General features: G+C 42.8%; 1 protein-coding gene across 1 annotated transcript in view; it reads right to left on the bottom strand.

Moving 5' to 3' along the window:
* Positions 1-18,134, bottom strand: part of smndc1 (survival motor neuron domain containing 1) — a 28,134-nt gene extending 10,000 nt beyond the window's left edge. Inside the window, exons 1-2 of the mRNA XM_068053016.1 lie at positions 18,016-18,134; positions 15,846-15,965 (exon numbers count right to left, since the gene is read on the bottom strand). Coding sequence (XP_067909117.1) covers positions 15,846-15,965 — 120 coding nt within the window. The 5' untranslated portion in view covers positions 18,016-18,134. The remainder of the gene's footprint in view (positions 1-15,845; positions 15,966-18,015) is intronic.
* Positions 18,135-18,428: the final 294 nt, after the last annotated feature.

Raw genomic sequence — 18,428 nt, 5'->3', positions numbered from 1 at the left:
CCTCGATTTAAAAATTCTCCATGGTTTCGTCCCCTCCCTGTACCCTCCTCTGGCCTTATAATTCGCCATGATCTAAGCACTCCTACAATTCTTTGATTTCCACTGCCTTCAGCTGCCATGGCCTTTAGCTCTGGAATTCACACACTAAACCTCACGTCCTCCTCCTTTATGTCACCCTTTAAAACCTACTTCTTTGACCAAGCTTTTACTCACCTGTTTTAATATCTGTTTATATGGCTCTGTTTTGAACAGATGAGAAAGATGTCTAGAGGTCCCTCTCAGCCTTCACCTGGTCTTACTGTAACAGGGTTTAATTTTTAAACACACTGCGTTTGTAGCTCCCACTTGGTGAATCCTTGTTCACCTCTTTCCAAGTATTAGACAAAGAAACCAGCACAAACAGGCTTTCTTAGGTTTAAAGAAGAAAAGTTGAAATTTATTCAACTTAAACTCTAATTCGGTTAACGCCTACGGATACATGACGCGCCCACGCTAGCATGCATACGCGATACACACATGCTAACAGACAGAAAATAAAAATAAACTGGAAATGTTTGAGGCAATATCTGAAGAGTTGTTACGGTTCTTCGAGTTCACTGCAGAGTCCTTGATTGTAGATAGATCTTGCTTTTCGCTGGGGCGCAGTATTCGTAAACCTTGTTCACTGTGGAGACTTTTCTCTCATGGGGTTCATGTGTCTTCAGTGGCTGCAGAGGCTTGTGAGAAAGAGATGGGAGCAGACAGACAGGAGAGGCTGCGACGAGCAGGTCAGGAGAAATCTTCTCAGTCCAGGAGCATTCTGCTTTTTGCCAAAACTGTTTGCACAAACTCAAAAAACTCTGGTTGCCCAGGTTAGTCATGTGACTGGCTGGTTTGACCATGTCCATTTGTGTATTCGGCCATCTTAGCAGTCAACCTGGAATGCGAGCTCCCCCACCATCACTGCCTGGTGATCAAAAGTCCACTATGGGTTGAATGTGTCAGGGAATGGCTGCTTTGTCCTTCCAAACACTGTCTGTTAATATGCACATGTCTTTCCAGCCACAGCTGATCTGTTTAACAAGTCCTTTCTTCACTCCAGTAACAGTTTAAAACCAATGTTCATGACAAAATTCATGTGCCTCATTCTTGGCAGGTGGGGGTCTAGCAAGACACCTTCACACCCAGCAGAATGAAATGCGATGAGAGAAAAGGGCATTCGTTAAAAGGGTCGAGAGAAAAATATAAGATACAGAAAAAAATGCATTTCTCTCATTCATTCACAAATCCTAAAACTTATTAAAATCGCCCCTTTTTTGGCCTCCCAATAAACATGTCGTTTTTTGGGGGGAAGTTTCTCTTCCGTTTGCCCATTTCCATGGTTACCTAGGGTCTTTGTTCCAGCTGAGGTAATTTTTTTTCCAGGATAGTCAGTAGTGGGTGGGGCTATCCTGAACACTCTTTCAGCGCTTTGCTGAGTCATGCAAAGGCTTTTGACTTTAGGGGGCTGGGTGGTTTTCATTTTTCTGACTGTGGGGAAGGATTCTTTGCTAATCTCCCCTTTGTCCCAGAGGACACTCCTGCCTGCAGGTATTTGTGCTGATTCTACTGCACTCCCCTGTGGCACTTCGACTAGTGAGGCACCACCTTCACGGTTTCTATGCCCCCTAGAGGTCTTTGTCTCTGCAGGTTCCTGTAAATGCTGTTAGCAACACTGGTGGGGTGCCTTTAGTGTCTGCATTTAAGTAAGAGGATGCGGGGTCTAACTTTTCATATTTTTCGGGGTTGACTGACCGGACAGTAGCGGATTTCATCCGGTATTCCTCCCGGACTTCCTTTAACCTGCCCTCGGTCACTTTTTCCCCTACTCTTTCTAAACTTTTGCCAGCCTTGTGCCTGCCTGTCCCCTTTTTTTCTCAGCAGGGGTCCCATACAGTTCACCAGCCCTCTGCTGGTCCTCTTAACACAGGTACAGGACTTAGGGTGCAGGTTTCACTGTAGGTTGGGGTTTCCCCTCAACCTGGTACATGTGGCAAGTCCTGCAGTACTCAACCACATCTTTGTGGAGTTTTGGCCAGTCAAACTGCTGTCTTATGCAGGCTTTGGTCTTTTGTATACCAGCATGTACAGCCACTGTAGTCTCATGGGCCCTTAATATTTCTCTCCGGTACCTCTGCAGCACCACTAACTGGTGAACTACTGTCCATTCCTTGCTCTCAGGTCAGTGAGAACTCCATTTCCTCATCAGTACCCCATTCTTTAAATAGTAGCAATCAGGGACTCCCTCTGCTTCACTTTCAGACTGGACAGCCTGTGCTATCTCTCACAATACTGGGTCGGCTTGCTGAGCCTCAGTTAGGGAAAATCCATTTAATTCATTCCCTGGGTCTCCTAACTTTCCGAAGAAAGTCTCGGACAGGCAGACCTCATGGTCATTTGCCTGCAGTACCAATGCAGTCTCCTCTGGGGGAGCTGGTTTGATCATGGCCTGATCCACTACACATTCAGGTAAACTGCAGGGGTCCATCTCCCGCCACTCCAGTCTCTCTGATCTCCTGCGGTCTTTCTTTCACTACTGGGGGGGGGGGGAGGGGCTACCATCTTCACCCCGCCAGATAATTACCTAGGAGCAGATCAACCCCGTCCACAGGCAAACTAGGGACAATCCCTACGGTCACCGGTCCTGAAACTAGTTTGCACTCCAGGTGCATCTGGTATACAGGTACAGGCATACACTGCCCTCCAATACCATTCACCACCATTTTGGTGTTCACTGCACTCTCTGGGGGAAAAGGTCAGGCCTTTTCCCAGTAAAAGGGATCTAGTGGAGCCTGTGTCCCTGAGAATCACCATGGGCTTGCTTGCCCCACTCAAGGGGTATGGGGTTAAAACCCTGATAGCCCTCAGGAACCCTATTAACTTTTCCTGCACTTGCACTCATACTGCAGTTAAAGCTACAGCTTATTCTGCTGTGCTTTCCATCTTCTTCACTGAGCGGGTGTGCCCTGATTAACCATACAGGTTTTCCCTTGAGTTTCCAGCAGTCAGCTCTTAAATGCCCTGCTTTATTTCAATGGAAGCACACAAGTCCCCGGGTCTCACTCTTGCTCACTGCACCTTCCTTTTCAGCTAGAGGAGGGCCCCCTGCGCCTTCTGCTTTCCTTTCTCTCCTAGGATTGCTTCGGCTCCTAACACCTCCCCATCCTTTGTCCCTTTTGGATTTGTGTGGGTGACTAGGAAAGGTTCTCCCCTGGGAACCAACTTATAAATTAAAGCAAACTCATCGGCCAGGATGGCCGCTTGCCGGGCTCTCTTGACCCGCTGCTCCTCTACATGGGTCTTTATGGAGAATGGGGGAGAGTGTTTAAATTCCTCTAATAGAATTACTTCCCTGAGATTCTCATAGCTGAGCCATACTTTAAGAGCCCCCAGCAACTGGTCAAAAGCCAGCTGCTTACTTCTTTCAAACTCCAGATAAGTTTGATTAGCTTGCTTCTCAAAGGTTCTAAACTTTTAGCGATAGGCTTTGGGTACCAATTCATATGCCCCGAGAATAGCATTTTTGGTCAGATCATAATTTGATGAACTGTCATCAGGCAACAGGGAATAAACCTCATGGGTTTTTCCAGTTAGCTTGCTTTGCAGTAGAAGAGGCCAGGTCTCAGCAGGCCATTTTAGCTGCCTTGCCGGTTTCTCATAGGATGCAAACAATGCTTCTACATCCTCCAGATTGAATTTTTGAATTGGTTGAGCAAGTTTTAACAATTTTGTTCCCAGTCCTGAATTATGTTCCTCCATATTGACCATGCGTTCACAGGGGTTCCTCTTTCGCCCCCTAGTTAACTCAAGCTGCTTCGACTCCCTCTCTTCACATTCCTTCCGGAATGTTCTTTCTCTCTCCCTTTCCTCAAATTCAAGTTTCCTCTGTTCCAACTGTACCTTTGCTAACAATAACCTGTCGGAGTCTGCTTCTAACCCGTTTCTGCTTCTTCAAATTCAAGGGGAAAATGGTTGGCCACTAGCCTTAGGAGTTCAGACTTCCTAGCCTTGCCACGTACAGTGATCCCACACTGCTCAGCCATTTTCCTCAACTCCTCCATAGACAGTGCTTTTAACTAATCTCAAGTTACTTCACCTTGGCTTGCAGAGCTACTAGCTTCAGTTGCAGACATGTTAGTATCCAAGCACAAAACCACAAGAAAACCTGTATTGAAATCTTGCTCTTTTTTGATTGGGAACAATTTGGCTTCCCACTTCCAATTTCTCTAGTTTGTCTGGGGGTAAAATTCCAGACGCTAGCACCCAAATTTCTGTTACGATCAGGTGAGAAAGGTGTCTAGGGCTCCCTCTCAGCCTTCACGTTGTCTTACTGTAACAGGGTTTAATTTTTAAACACACTGTGTTTTTAGCTGCCCCTTGGTGACTCCTTGTTCACCGCTTTCCAAATATAAGGCAAAGAAACCAGCACAAACAGGCTTCCTTAGGTTTAAAGAAGAAAAGTTGAAATTTATTAAACTTAAACTCTAATTCAGTTAACACCTAGGGATACATAACACGTCCACACTAGCATGCATACACAATACACACATACAAAGAGACAGAAAAGAGAAGAAAAATAAAGTGAAAAAGTTTGAGGCAATATCTGAACAGTTGCTGTTACGGTTCTTTGAGCTCACTGTAGAGTCCTTGATTGTAGGTAGATCTTGCTTTTCATTGGGGCCCAGTATTCTTCTTAAACCTTGTTCACTGTAGGAGACTTTTCTCTTTTGGGGTTCATGTGTCTTCAGTGGATTCAGAGGCTTGAGAGAAAGAGATGGGAGTAGGCAGACAGGAGAGACTGTGGCAAAACAGCCAGGTGAGATCTTCTTAGTCCAGGAGCATTTTGTTTGTACAAATTTATAAAACTCAGGCTGCCCAGCAGGTTAGTCATGTGACTGGCTGGTTTGACCATGTCAGTTTGTGCATTCCGCCATCTTAGCAGTCAACCTGGAATGCGAGCTCCCCCACCTTCAACATCTGGTGATCAAAAGTCCAATGTGGGTTGAATGTGTCAGGGAATGGCTGCTTTGTCCTTCCAAATGTTGTCTGTTAATATGCAAATGTCTTTCCAGCCACAGCTGATCTGTTTAACAAGTTCTTTCTTCACTCCAGTAATAGTTTAAAATCAATGTTCATGACAAAATTCATGTGCCTCATTCATGGCAGGTGGGGGCCGAGCATGACAGCTCAGTGTCACATTAAGTCTGATAATGCTATTTTTACAATAGTGAAAGAACCATATAAATGCAACTTGCCGGTGTAGTAAAGACTCCAGGTTCATGATAGACAACACAAAATATAGCCACTTCCACCCTGCTGCCATCATTTTGGATAAAATTTTACAGCCTACATTCAGACAATACTCAGTAACTAATGCACTCAGATCTTCTAGGCTGCATTTATGCTACAAATCAAACCAGCTTTGCCCCACTGGTAGTTCAACAGATGCTAAAGCTGCAGTGCAACTCCAGAGTCAGGGATGACCTGACACTGGAGCAAAGCCAAGTGAGAGTCCCTGGAGCAGAAAGTCTCACTCTACTTCAAAGTCATGTCCGGGACTGGCTCCAGATTTACACCACAACTGACTAACAGTATAAAGCAATCTGCAAGGTTAATACTCCCCATTACAACCTCCAATCTCATTAATGTCAATAGTATTTGAGGGCAGAATCACAGATCTAGGAAGATAAACTAATTTTAAATCTATGGCCCTGATCAGTGACAACTTTGCTATGGGAAATAGGTCCTTCCTATCAACTCTATCCAGACTCCTCATAATTTCATACGCCTCAATTAAATCTTGCCTCAGCCTCCTGTGTCCCAAAGAAAACAACCCCAAGATACTGAATCTTTTATTGTAGCTATATTTCTCCAGTCATGGCAGCATCCTTGTAAATCTCCTCTATACCCTCTCTAAATGCAGTCACATCCTTCCTGTAATGCATTATCCAGAACTGCACGCAGTACTCTAGCTGTGGCCTAACTAGTGCTTTATACAGTTCAATCATAACATCCCTGCTCTTATATTCTATACCTCTGCTAATAAAGGAAAGTATCCCATATGCTTCAACTACCTGTCCTGATACCTTCAGGGATCTGTGGACATGCACTCCAAGGGCCCTCTGTTCTTCTACACTTCTCAGCATCCTACTATTTGTTGTGTATTCTGTTGCCTTATGTGACATCCCCAAATGCACTCCCCAAAACCTCCAGACTGAATTCCCTTTGTCACTTTTCTGCTCACCTGAAATTTTCCTGTTGTCTACAACTTTCTTCCTCACTATCAACCACATGACCAACTCTTGTATCATCCGCAAACTTCTTAATCATGCCCCCTACATTTAACTCTAAATGACTGATATACATCACGAAATGCAAGGCACCCCTTACTGAGCCCTGCAGAATCCTACTGGAAACAGCCTTCCAGTCTCAAAACCATCCCTTGACCATTGTGCTTTGCTTCCTGCCATTGAACCAATTTTGGATCCAACTTCCCATGGATTTTTATTTTTCTGACCAGTCAAATGTGCTACCCTCATTGAATTTTTTGAGGCGGCAATGACGATGGTCTATCAAGTTAGTCAGACACAACCTTAACAAATCCATGCTGACTGTCGTTGAATAATCCATACTGACTGTCCTCGAATAATCCGTACATTTCTAAATGACTATTAATACTGTTCCTCAATTTTTTTTCCAGTAATTTACCAAACATCGAGGTTAGGTAGACTGACCTGTAATTACTCAGGACTATCCCTTTCTCCCTTTTTAAACAAGGATATGTTAGCAGTCCTCAGGATCATGCCTGTAGCTAGAGAGGACTGGACAATGATGGTCAGAGCCTCTGCTATTCCCTTCTTTGCTTCTCTTAACAGCCAGATCATTTTATCCAGATCTGACAATTTACCTACATTCAAAGAAGTTAAAACCCTAAATATTTCCTCCCTCACTATGTTCATCCCATCCAATATTTCACACCCCTACTGCTCAACTACAATGTCTGCATCTTTTTGAAAAACAGTATTATGAACCACGTGCATGTTTTCTATGCTAATGACATCAAGGGATATCTCGGGAAAGTAGCGTTGAGGTAGATGATCAGCCATGATCTAATTGAATGGCGGAGCAGGCTCAATGGGCTGAACGGCCTACCCCTGCTCCTATGTCCTGCCTCCACACACATTTACCTCTCTAATTGGTCCTGCTTTTTCCTTAGTTATCCTCCTGCTCTTTAACCACTCTTCCCATGGTTTTGCTGTTTGCTAAGCTTCTGTTATTGTTTTTTTTTTCTCCCCCTTATGTATTTAATAGGGTTCCATAGCTTGAAAATCCGCTGCTATTTGAATGAGGGTTTCTGTTGCAATACTCTTCAACCCTTTAAACTGGTTATGTTTTCTTTCTCACTTCCTTCTTAAAGCCTGAACATGAAATTCTCACCAAGCGGTCGTGTGCATTACCTACCCTTGGAGATCTCTCATTACCAATGTTATCTATTTCTACTGTAAGCACTCAATGACAGTTAAAAGACACTTTACCAGTTGCAGATGTGTGGATTTGAATATGACCAAAATGTAATAATTTTAGATTTTTGATAAGAACTAGTCTATTTCTTTGGAAACCATAAAGCTTGAAGGGTGGAAGTGGATTGTGGTTCATATAGTGGCTGAGGGGCACCTCCTGGTCCTACTTTGTCCAATGGAATGGAGGTTAAGGAAAAAGAGATTTATTTTGATTTCTTGTCTTTTTGGTCACCCTTGCTAACAGAAGTTCATGAAGTGACACTGAAGGAAAAATGTGCCACAGGTTGGGCAAAGGGAGAAAACAATTTAAGGGAAGTGTAAGAGGACAAAATGAATGCACATCCCAACTACACTTAAAGCAAAATTATAAAGTTTTTTTTTTAAACCGGAAATCTTGCTCCTCTTCCACAAGCTCCTAGCAGCCAGCCATTTCAGGGTTCAAGCTTACCAAGGAACCAGGTGGTACTGAGTTTGAATACTGCTGACATCCAATTGTCATTCTCTTCAGTCCTGCATTCCAATCACTGCCGGAGTCACTTGCTGGCTAACCTCATGGCCGATATTAGCTCTCCGCTGAGTTGGAGACCTGGAATAGCAATTTTCCAAAGGGAAATGGAGGTGGAGTTGTGGAGGAATACAGGACACTTTCAAAAAAAAATCTCAATGCGATGGGAAAGTGAAGAAATATTTGATTTTACATTCACTTTCTCCTTTAAGACCAGGTCTTGACAGCAACAACATATTTACAGACTAGGGGAATGCTAGAGACAACTGTTCAACATTTTACTTCGCTCCCTCCCAAAACACTTGTGAAACCCCCCACCTGATCCACTGTCCTCTAGAAAGCAGAACAGCAGCAAAAGCTTTTTAATTCATTCATGGGATGTGGGCGTCACTGGCTAGGCCAGCATTTATTGCCCATCTCTGACTGACTTTGAGAAGGTGGCGGTGAGCCGCCGCCTTGAACAGCTGCAGCCTGCGTGGTGTAGGTTAACCCACAGTGCTGTCAGGGACGGAGTTCCAGGATTTTGACCCAGTGATGATGAAGGAATGGCAATGTATTTCCAAGTCAGGATGGTGCGTGACTTGGAAGGGAACTTGAAGGTAGTGGCTTTCCCGTGCCCTTGTCCTTCTAGGTAGTAGATTTCACAGATTTGGGCGGTGCTGTTGAAGGCGCCTTAGCGAGTTGCTGAAGTGCGTCTTGCAGATGGTACACACTCCAGCCAGTGCGCAGGTGGTGGATGGGGTGCCTATCAAGCGGACTGCTGTGTCCTGGATGGTCCTGAGCTTCTTCAGTGTTGTTGGAGCTGCACTCATCCAAGCAAGTGAAGAGTATTCCATCACACTCCTGACTTGTGCCTTGTAGATGGTGGAAAGGATTTGGGGAGCCATGAGATAAGTCACTCCGCAGAATTCATAGCCTCTGACCTGCTTTTGTTACCACACTATTTATGTGGCTAGTCCAGTTGAGTTTCTGCTCAATGGCGACCCCCAGGATGCTGATGGTAGGTGATTCAAGTAACGAAATACGACTGAATGTCATGGGGAGATGGCCAGACACTCTCTTGTTGGAGATAGTTATTGCCTGGCAGTTGTGTGGCACGAATGTTACTTGCCACTTATCAACCCAAGCCTGGATGTTGTCCAGGTCTTGCTTATGAAGGCATAGATTGCTTCATTACCTGAGGAATTGTGAATGAAACTGAATACTCTGCAATCATCAGCAAATATCCCCACTTCTGACCTTATGATGGAGCGAAGGTCGTTGATGAAGATGATGATTGGGCCTAGGATACTGCCCTGAGGAACACCTGCAGCGATGTCCTGGGCAGGGATAATTGGCTTCCAACAATCACTACCACTTTCCTCTGTGATAGGTATAACTCCAGCCAGAGGGGAGTTTTCCTCCTGATTGCAATTGACTTCAATTTTCCTCGGGCTCTTTGGTGCCACACTCAGTCAAGTAACGCCTTGATATCAAGAGCAGACACTCAGCTCACCGATTGAGCTCAGCTCCTTTGTCCATGTTTGGGCCAAAGCTGCAGTGAGGTCTGGACACCAGGTGTTCTGGCAGAACCCAAACTGAGCATCAGTGCCAGGTATGGGTAAGAAAATGCAGACTGGATAGCACTGTCGACGACACCTTCCAGTGCTTTCTTGATGATTGAGAGTAGGTTGATGCAGCAGTAAATAGCCGGATTGGATTTGGCTTGCTTTTTGTGGACAGAACCCACATCAGCAATTTTCCACTTTAACCCATGGATCCTAGTGTTGTAGCTCTACTGAACAGCTTGGATAGAGGCACAGCTGGTTCTGTAGCAGATGTCTTCAGCACTGCAGCCGGGATGTTGTCAGGGACCATAGCCTTTGCTGTGCTCAGCCGTTTCTTAATATCTCATTGAGTTAAACAAAATGGGGAAGACTGGCTTGCGATGATGGGAACCTGGGGAGGAGGCTGCGATGGATTATCCACTCAGCACTTCTGGCGGAAAATGGCTGCAAATGATTCAGTCATGTCTTTTCCACGCAAGTGCTGGGCTCCGCCATCACTGAGGATGGAGATGTTAATGGAGCTTCATCCTCCTGCTAGTTAATTGTCCACCACCATTCACAACTGGATGTGGCAGGACTGTAAAGCTTTGAATTGATCCACTGGTTGTGGAACTGCCTGGTGTTGCGCCTGACATGTTCTTCTACAATGAACTAAGGTTGGTTTTGGTAGAGTGAGGGATATGCTAGGCCACGAAGTTTCAAATTGCGGTGGAATAAAATTTTACTGTTGCTGATGGCCACAGCTGATGCCCAGTTTTGAACTGCTAGATGTGTTCTAATCTATCCCATTTAGCATGGTGGTAGTGCCACACATTATGGAGGGTGCCCTCAAAGTGAATATGAGACTTTGGCTTTATAAGGACTGTGTGGTAGTCACTCCTACCAATACCGTCACAGACAGAAGCATCTGTGGCAGGTAGATTGATGAGGACGAGGCCAAGTAGGTTTTTCCCTCCTATAACCACCTTACACAAGTCCTGTTTGGCATCTATGTTCTACTGGGAGACAGGGTTACCCCAGCCAGCCATGCGGTCTGAAATGGGACAATTAATGCAATAGCAGCATAGCATGAATGGAAACCAGAGGCTGGGGAAGAGAAATCAGACGTACAGATAAGCAACAAGGTAAAGCAAGTCAGTTGTCTCTATTGGTCTGTCTGATTAATAGCAAATTCAAAGGTTAAAGCATGGCTCTTTATTCCTGGTATATCTATGCAGCAACATGTAGTTGATGCTAAAATTGAAGGGTTGGGTTTTAATTAACAAAAATATATAGTCAGCACTTCTCTCAAAAGCCTGTGTTAAATATAGATCCAAGTTTAGCAGGACTTCTACAAGTACTGCTAACTGGCAGCTATATTTAGCACATGCATTTACCATGCCAAACCTATAGAAGGATTTCCTATTTACTAAACTAGCTTCAGGAAGGGCTACATCTTGTATCTTGACTTTTGTGGAGCACCATCTTGTGGCAGGAAAGAGACTACAAAAAGATACAATATGAAATTGGGGCTTCTGAAATTTGTCAAAAAAAGAAAAGAAAAACTGCAGATATTACAAATCAAACAAACCCACCGCCCCCCCCCCCCCCCAAAATGCTAGAAACAAACAGGTCAGACAGCATCTATGGGGAGAACAGACAAGTTGACACGTGGATTGTCACAGAAAACGTTAACTTGCCTGTTCTCTCCATAAATGCTTCTAAAGGAAATTGGATGGGCGCTTGAGGGAAATAAATATACAGGGCTACAGAGATAGAGCGGGGGAATGGGACTAATTGGATTGCTCTACAGAGAGCCAGCATGGACTCGATGGGTCAAATGGCCTCCTTCTTTCCCATAATGATTCCATGACTCTATAAGTTAGATACTGGTTTAAAAACCAGACTAGTTATTTATTGTAACATGACTACTCTATTTCCTTACATTAGATGCCCACAGGATCCTTAATACCATTGCAACAAATCAGAATGCTTTCACGTGTAGCCTTATAAATCTTCTGATACTAAGAATTAGAATCATATACAGCACAGGAGGCCATTCAGCCCATCAAGTCCTTGCCGGCTCTCCACAGAGCTATCCAGTCAGTCCCACTTCCCCACTTACACCCCGTAGCCCTGCAAGTCTATTTCAATTCTATTGCAAGTAGCCATCCAACTTCCTCTTGAAGTGATTGTCTCCGCTTCCACCACCCTTGTGGGTACTGTGTTCCAGGTCATCACCATCCGCTACTTTAAAAAGTGCTTCCTCATATCCCCCCTGCTTCTTTTACCCAAAACTTTCAATCTATGGGAACAGTTTGTCCTTGTCCAACAAACTGCAAAAAATAAAAAGGTAATAATGAAGTACAATACCTGGTAACAGAAGCTTCAGCAACTAGTATGGGATTGATTGACATTGGCACCATTTTTGCATATGTGAAGTTGGAAAATGAGTTCCAATCAAGTCTGGCAAGGATTCCTCACTCAGCTAAGGTAAACCAGGTTTTTCAGACCTCTACCCAAGCTATTCCTGTATGTAAATATTCTATTTTCAAAGCACTGTCACTCTGACTTTGTAACAGCCACCTGTCCATATATGTATCTATGTAACTCAAACAAAATACCCAGGGAAAACAAAAACTTTTATTGATAACAGATGCTAATAACACACAGGTACAATTGGATAATTAATAGACATGTCCAACTTAAGTTTTCTGTGGTATTCCTAAGAAATGAATCTTAATTCATTTAGATTATAGAGTTTGAACTCAGACTAGAAACCAGGGGGATAAACAATGTTTTAGGGTGAAATAAAATTCTGTTAACTATTTTAGCCAATTAGATCTATTTCAATCCATGTGCAACTGGTGACAAGGATTAATACTTACTCAGAACAAGATGCAGAGTCCATTTCCACCTGAAATCAAACATGGCGTGTATCAACTGTGAAAAAAAGATGTAAAATATAGAAGTACTACAGTCTGATTTCCCCTGAATGCGATATCATGGCAGCTTGGGTTATGACGGATTGCAACAGGCCTGATGTTTTGATTATACAGTAATAACTAGAGTATGCTACTTTTAAAAAAAAAATAAAGGGAGATGGATGGTAACAGAGGGAGAGGAATTAACACATCCTTGCAGCAATTTTGGACACAGTGACCCCAACAAATACATACATAAAGCTTATGGGTTTATCCAACTAACAGGTGATCGAGCACGTTGATAATCTAATTTATTTAGCCGCCGAACTGTAGGATGTAGGTTCATATTTGAGATTTCCCACTAAGCAAGTTCCTAATCCTGCATATGGCAGCAATAAGAAGTGTCAAAACAGATGTTAAACACTTCCTCACAAGGCAAGAAAAATGCAGGCATGACACTGTAGATGACTTCTGCATATCTCATTGAGCAAATGAATAGCTTTATGAAAAGGTTCCCAAGATGTGGCAACCCAGGGAACTGATAAATGATTTGTTCTTTTTAATACAACAATTCAATGTTTTTGTATTCCTCCCATAGCGCTGCTTTGTGGAGTCTTATATCCATTTGCTGCTTACACAGTTAGAAAGATGGAGTGACTCAGAACAAGTTGATTCACTTCCAACACACTGACTGCAAATTACTGTCTTGAGGTGGAGGATATGCCATCTGTTCTCCCCTCACCATCCAATCTCTGCTGTGAATGTACAAATTCCATCAATTTCCTACAATATAGGGTGCAGTTGTGTAGTGGTTATATTACTGGACTTGTCCAGAAGCTTGGACTAATAATCCAGAGAATGAGAGTTCCAATTCCACCATGGTAGTTTGAGAATTTGAATTCAGTTTTTTAAAATCTGGAAATAAAATGATATCAGTAAAAATGAAGCATGAAGCTGCCAGGTTGCTCTAAAAACCCAACTGCTAATGTTCTTTAGGAAAGGTAATCTGCTCTCCTTACCTGGTCTGGCCTATATATGGCTCCTATACCGACGATTGACTTTTAACTGCCCTCCGCAGTGAATTTGAATCGAACTGCAGTTTAATAAGGCAGCCCAACACCATCTTTTCAAAGCAAGTTGGGATGGGCAATAAATGCCAGCCTTGCAAATGATGCCCACATTGTAAGGATGATTTTTTTTAAAAAGCCGAGATCAATACAGGACTCTACAAGTTACTTTTAAAAATTAAGTAATGAAACTACCATTGCAATAGCAGAGTAATATGGTCACACACACGTAAAACTATAAAAGGAACTTCTAAATAAACTTCATGGCTAGGTTATGCAAGTTTTGCAATAGTGAAGTTCAGAGCTCTACCTCTTACTGCCAGATTAAAGCATTGCACATAAGTAAGAGTCTTCTTTTGAAAAGGGAGCTAATCACAATACGTATGATGGTTGACAGGATGGAAAGGAAAAGGCGGCAGCAAGTCTCAGGCAATCACATGCAACCAAACTTAACAACATGACAATGGTCCTTAAAAATTTGAATGGATTTTGTGCATAAAGTGTATAAGGTGACAATACAAAACTATGAGCACAGAAAGGAAGTCAAAAGACTCCAAACTACTTTTCTGATGCCTCCGGTTACAAAACACCTGTCACACTTTACATTTGATACAGTAAAAGCTTTGTTATCCAGCACTTTACCAACCGGCAAGCTCTATTATCTGGAATTTCCAAAATCTCCCTAAACAAGTCTTGATTATAGTAACCGGAATCCATCTGTCACTCCAGACATCACTCAAAGCTCTCCTGGGCCGAGTTCTCCTGAGTGCAGTCGATTGATCTCTGCATTAGTGTAATTTATACATGAAGTTTACTGTACCTCAAGATTTCTATGCATCTTTACTGCCTCAAGATTTCTGTATTGTACATCTTCTTGTACTTTGTATGTAATCATTTCTAAAACTATTGTATTGTCTTGCCTTGGTAAGTACAACTCTTGATTAACTGGCATATTCAATTATGCAGCACCAGCACATGCCAGGTAACAAAGCTTTGACTGTAGCTTATTTCTGCTAGTCACCAAGCATTTGCAGAACAATACAGTGCACTGTTTGTACTTAAAGCTAAGCGAAGAATCCTAGTGAACTTCAGCTGCTTCTATATTCAAACTATTTGAGTTCAAATTGCAGGATGCTGGTGCTTGTGAGCCAGCTCCCAGTGTATATACTAAATGTGTCTCCCTTATCCAATGGCAGGCTTGTAATCAGTTTTTCATCAGCCAATGAGTTTGCTATTCTGATAAGGGAACTGAATTTAACTGCGTTATCAGTCCCCTGGAATCCAAACTAACTCATACCCAGTTAAAAGTGGTTTTAAATTATCGAAAAGTCTGATTATATGGATGCCCAGGAGTAAGAAAATTTGCATCAAGACTTATGGATCAATTCACACACAAAAACACACATATATTCCCAAGTTACACAATCTAAATTATTTACTTTGAAATTAGTAATGTGCAGTATTCAATCCAAGGAATCGTAAATAAAGATCATAACCCCAAAGATCTAATTTTTTCATTCCAGCCAAAGTGCTAACACTACTTGATAATTTTTTGGTTTTAAAAGAAAAATTACATCACGCTGGACGTTTTGGGAATTACAAGTTTTGGTCTATTTTAATTTTCAGTTGCAGAGGCAATCACTGAGCCGCTTATTTTACTGCTGAAAGCAATAAGCGTGATTGCCTTTGAGAAAGTGATTTTACATAATTTGAATATTATTTTACATGCTCCAATGGCTGCTCAATAGAACCATGTGTCAAAATAGATTATTCTTCTAGATTCCAGATGGCTTACATTAACCGTGTGCTTCCAATTAGGAAACTCTTGGGCTGACAGTACATAACTTTCATATTTTTGTTGTAACAAGACAGTGAAACACTGACTCAAGGCAATGGCAGGAACAGCTACTCAGTGAATATTATACTGAATATTGGAAGAATAAGACAATCACTATACTTTCCACAAGAAGAATCACCCATTACTTGCAGCATGAAGTTGTTGCAAAATCAGAATACTTCCTGTATTAAGTGATTTGATTTCTTTTTTTTTTATTTGGTTCTCGTTTCCAGCGATACGTTGGAAACACATTGTTCCGAGTGCCACACTATCATCCTGTTCAATAGATGTTATTCAGCAGTTGCTTTAATTAATAAAGATAGCTGTGCTTGAACCACCTTATTGTTGCATCCTGTAGTTCCACTAAAAACTTGTTCATCAATAAACTGGGGGGAGGGAGAATCTTATCTTTGAGTAGAAAATGTGTATTAAAAAATACAACACCAACCTGCAAATCCTTCTGTAATTTAAGGAGATCTTCATTGTCTGCGTCTGTAGACAATGCAGCTTCTACTTGTTGAAGTTGTGCCTTATAACTGGCCAGCTGTTTTGCCAGTTCATCTGACATCTACAAAAAAGCAACAATTCAGTTAAGTGGAAACACTAACCTGCGTAGCCTAATAAAGATTAACACAGGTTCACAGTAAATGCCATTGCTAACACTCCTGTTGATATTCAGCCCTGATAAATAGCAGCGAGAACTAGATAGAATTTACAACATGGAAACAGGCCCTTTGGCCCACCAGGCCAGTGGGGGATACTCCCCTTGAGCATCCTTCCATTCTACTTCATCTAACCCCATCAACATATCCTTCTATTCCTTTCTCTCTGATGTACTTATCCAGCTTCCCCTTAAATGCAAATGCCTCAACTACTCTACATGGTAGCGAGTTCCACATTTTCACCAATATTCTGATAATCAATTGTCCACTTAAAAACAAAGTCAAACAGGAAAATTTGAATTTGTTTTATACAAATGGCACAGTTACATCCACAATTTAAAAATACACCATCTGGATATTTTACATTGACATTGCATTTACCAAGTTTTCCAAGAATCCATGGGAAGATAAAAATGTAATTCTTTCCCTCCTCCCCATTCAATGAAAAGGGTGCTTATCCTTTAAACAGCATCTTGAGAAATATCTCAAAGCACTTCACAAAATCGCATTTTGACTTATGTATGCTAATCAAAATAAAATAGTTACACTAACTGGTGAGAGTACATCATAGGGGCCTAAATCTCATTAAATTATATTTATTTACTACATAATTTATATAGATATTTTAAAGAATTTTTTCACCCAGAACTTCAGATAAAATCTGCAAAGATTCAAGTTTAAACAAACAATTTCTCCTGCCTCCTTTCAAAGTGTCCAGAGTAAATCTTCCATGCTTCAGAAAAATATCCAGTCGTAGCCAGAGGATCACCTACAATGGGTTCTCTTCCCGCTGTCGCACTGCTACCTCTGGTGTCCCTGAAGGATCTATCCTTGGCTCTCATCTATTTCTCATCTACATGCTAGCTCTCAGCGACATCATCCAAAAACACAGTGTCACTTTCCACATGTAGCTAATGACACCCAGCTCTATCTCATAACCACCTCTCATGACCCGTCTCTAATTTATCAGACTGCTTGCCCAATATCCAATACTAGATGACAATCAGAAATTTCCTTGAAATAAATATTGGTAGGACTGAAACCATTGTCTTTAGTCCTCACTACAAACTCCATTCCCTCATCACCAAATCCATCCTCTCCCTGGCAAATTTTATTGGGATCAACCAGACTGTACACAACCTTGATGTCATATTTGAGCCCGAGGTGAGCTTTCAACCACATACCCTTTGTTACCTCTAGACTTGACTACTCCAACACACTCCTGGCTGGTCTCCCACATTCTATCTTACTTAACTTGCACCAAGTCCCATTCCCCTTATACCCCTGTGCTCACTGACCTACATTGGTCAGTGACATCTTGATTTGAAAATTCTCATCCTTGTTTCCAAATCCTTCCATGGCCTCAGCCTCTCCCTATCTCTGCAATCTCCTCTAGCTCCATAACCCTCTGAGTGATCGTGTTGCTCTAATTCTGGCATCTTGTGCATCCCCGATTTTAATCACTTCACCATGGGTGGCTGTGCCTTCCATTGCCTAGGCCCGAAATTCTGCAATACCCTCCCTGCACCTCTCTTCCCTCTTTTACAAGAAATCTACAGCTTTGATCAAGCTTTTGGTTACCTATCCGAATATTTCGTGCTGCTTTGTGTCTAATTGCGTTGGTTTATGCTCCTGTGAAGGGCCTTAGGATATTTTATCACACTAAGGGCACTATGTAAATACAAGTTGAACTTGTACAGGCCCCATCCGCATCGCCCCCACCGCCGACTTTAAACCGTGCCCAAGCAGTTACAAACTCGGTTACTTCCGGAGGATTAGTTTAGCTTTAGCTTTTCCCCGGGTAAAGCGGGCACCTTCCCGCTCTGAGCCGACGCTCGCATTAGGGCCAGGCCCGAGTCCCAGGCACCAGGCCTCGGGCCTAGTTACGCACTTCAGGCAACCACCGGTCCCGGGGGGTGGACAGCAGCGGCCCGCCTCCCCCCAATCTTTACTCACATTTACACCGACTGCGTTCAAATCCCCGGGCTATATTTTAAAGAACTCTTTATGAAACGAACAAGACTGAATATCCCCCCCCCACTACAACTTCGCAGCCGTTTCCTGTTTCTCCTCAGCAACCCCCACCCCCCCTCCCAAAATCTCAGTAACAACCTCCCGCGAGAACTGTGACGTCATACAGCCGTCGGGGCGTGGCCAATGTCCCAGGCCTGTCACTCATCCGGAGTGACAGCTCCCTGCACGGCGCCGCGCTGCCTGCAGATGCCAGCTCATACCAAAACAAAAGGTTTTGCACAACCTCAGGACGTCTCAAAGTTCTTTAAAGCTAATGAAGTACTTTTGAAGTGTAATTATTGTTATCATGTAGGAAATACTTGTGCACAGCAAGCTCCCATAAACAGCAATATGAT

This window comes from Heterodontus francisci, chromosome 20 (assembly GCF_036365525.1).
Source record: "Heterodontus francisci isolate sHetFra1 chromosome 20, sHetFra1.hap1, whole genome shotgun sequence".
Taxonomy (NCBI): domain Eukaryota; kingdom Metazoa; phylum Chordata; class Chondrichthyes; order Heterodontiformes; family Heterodontidae; genus Heterodontus; species Heterodontus francisci.
The sequence above is the reverse complement of the archived record's forward strand: the minus strand, read 5'-3'. Positions and strand labels throughout refer to the sequence as shown.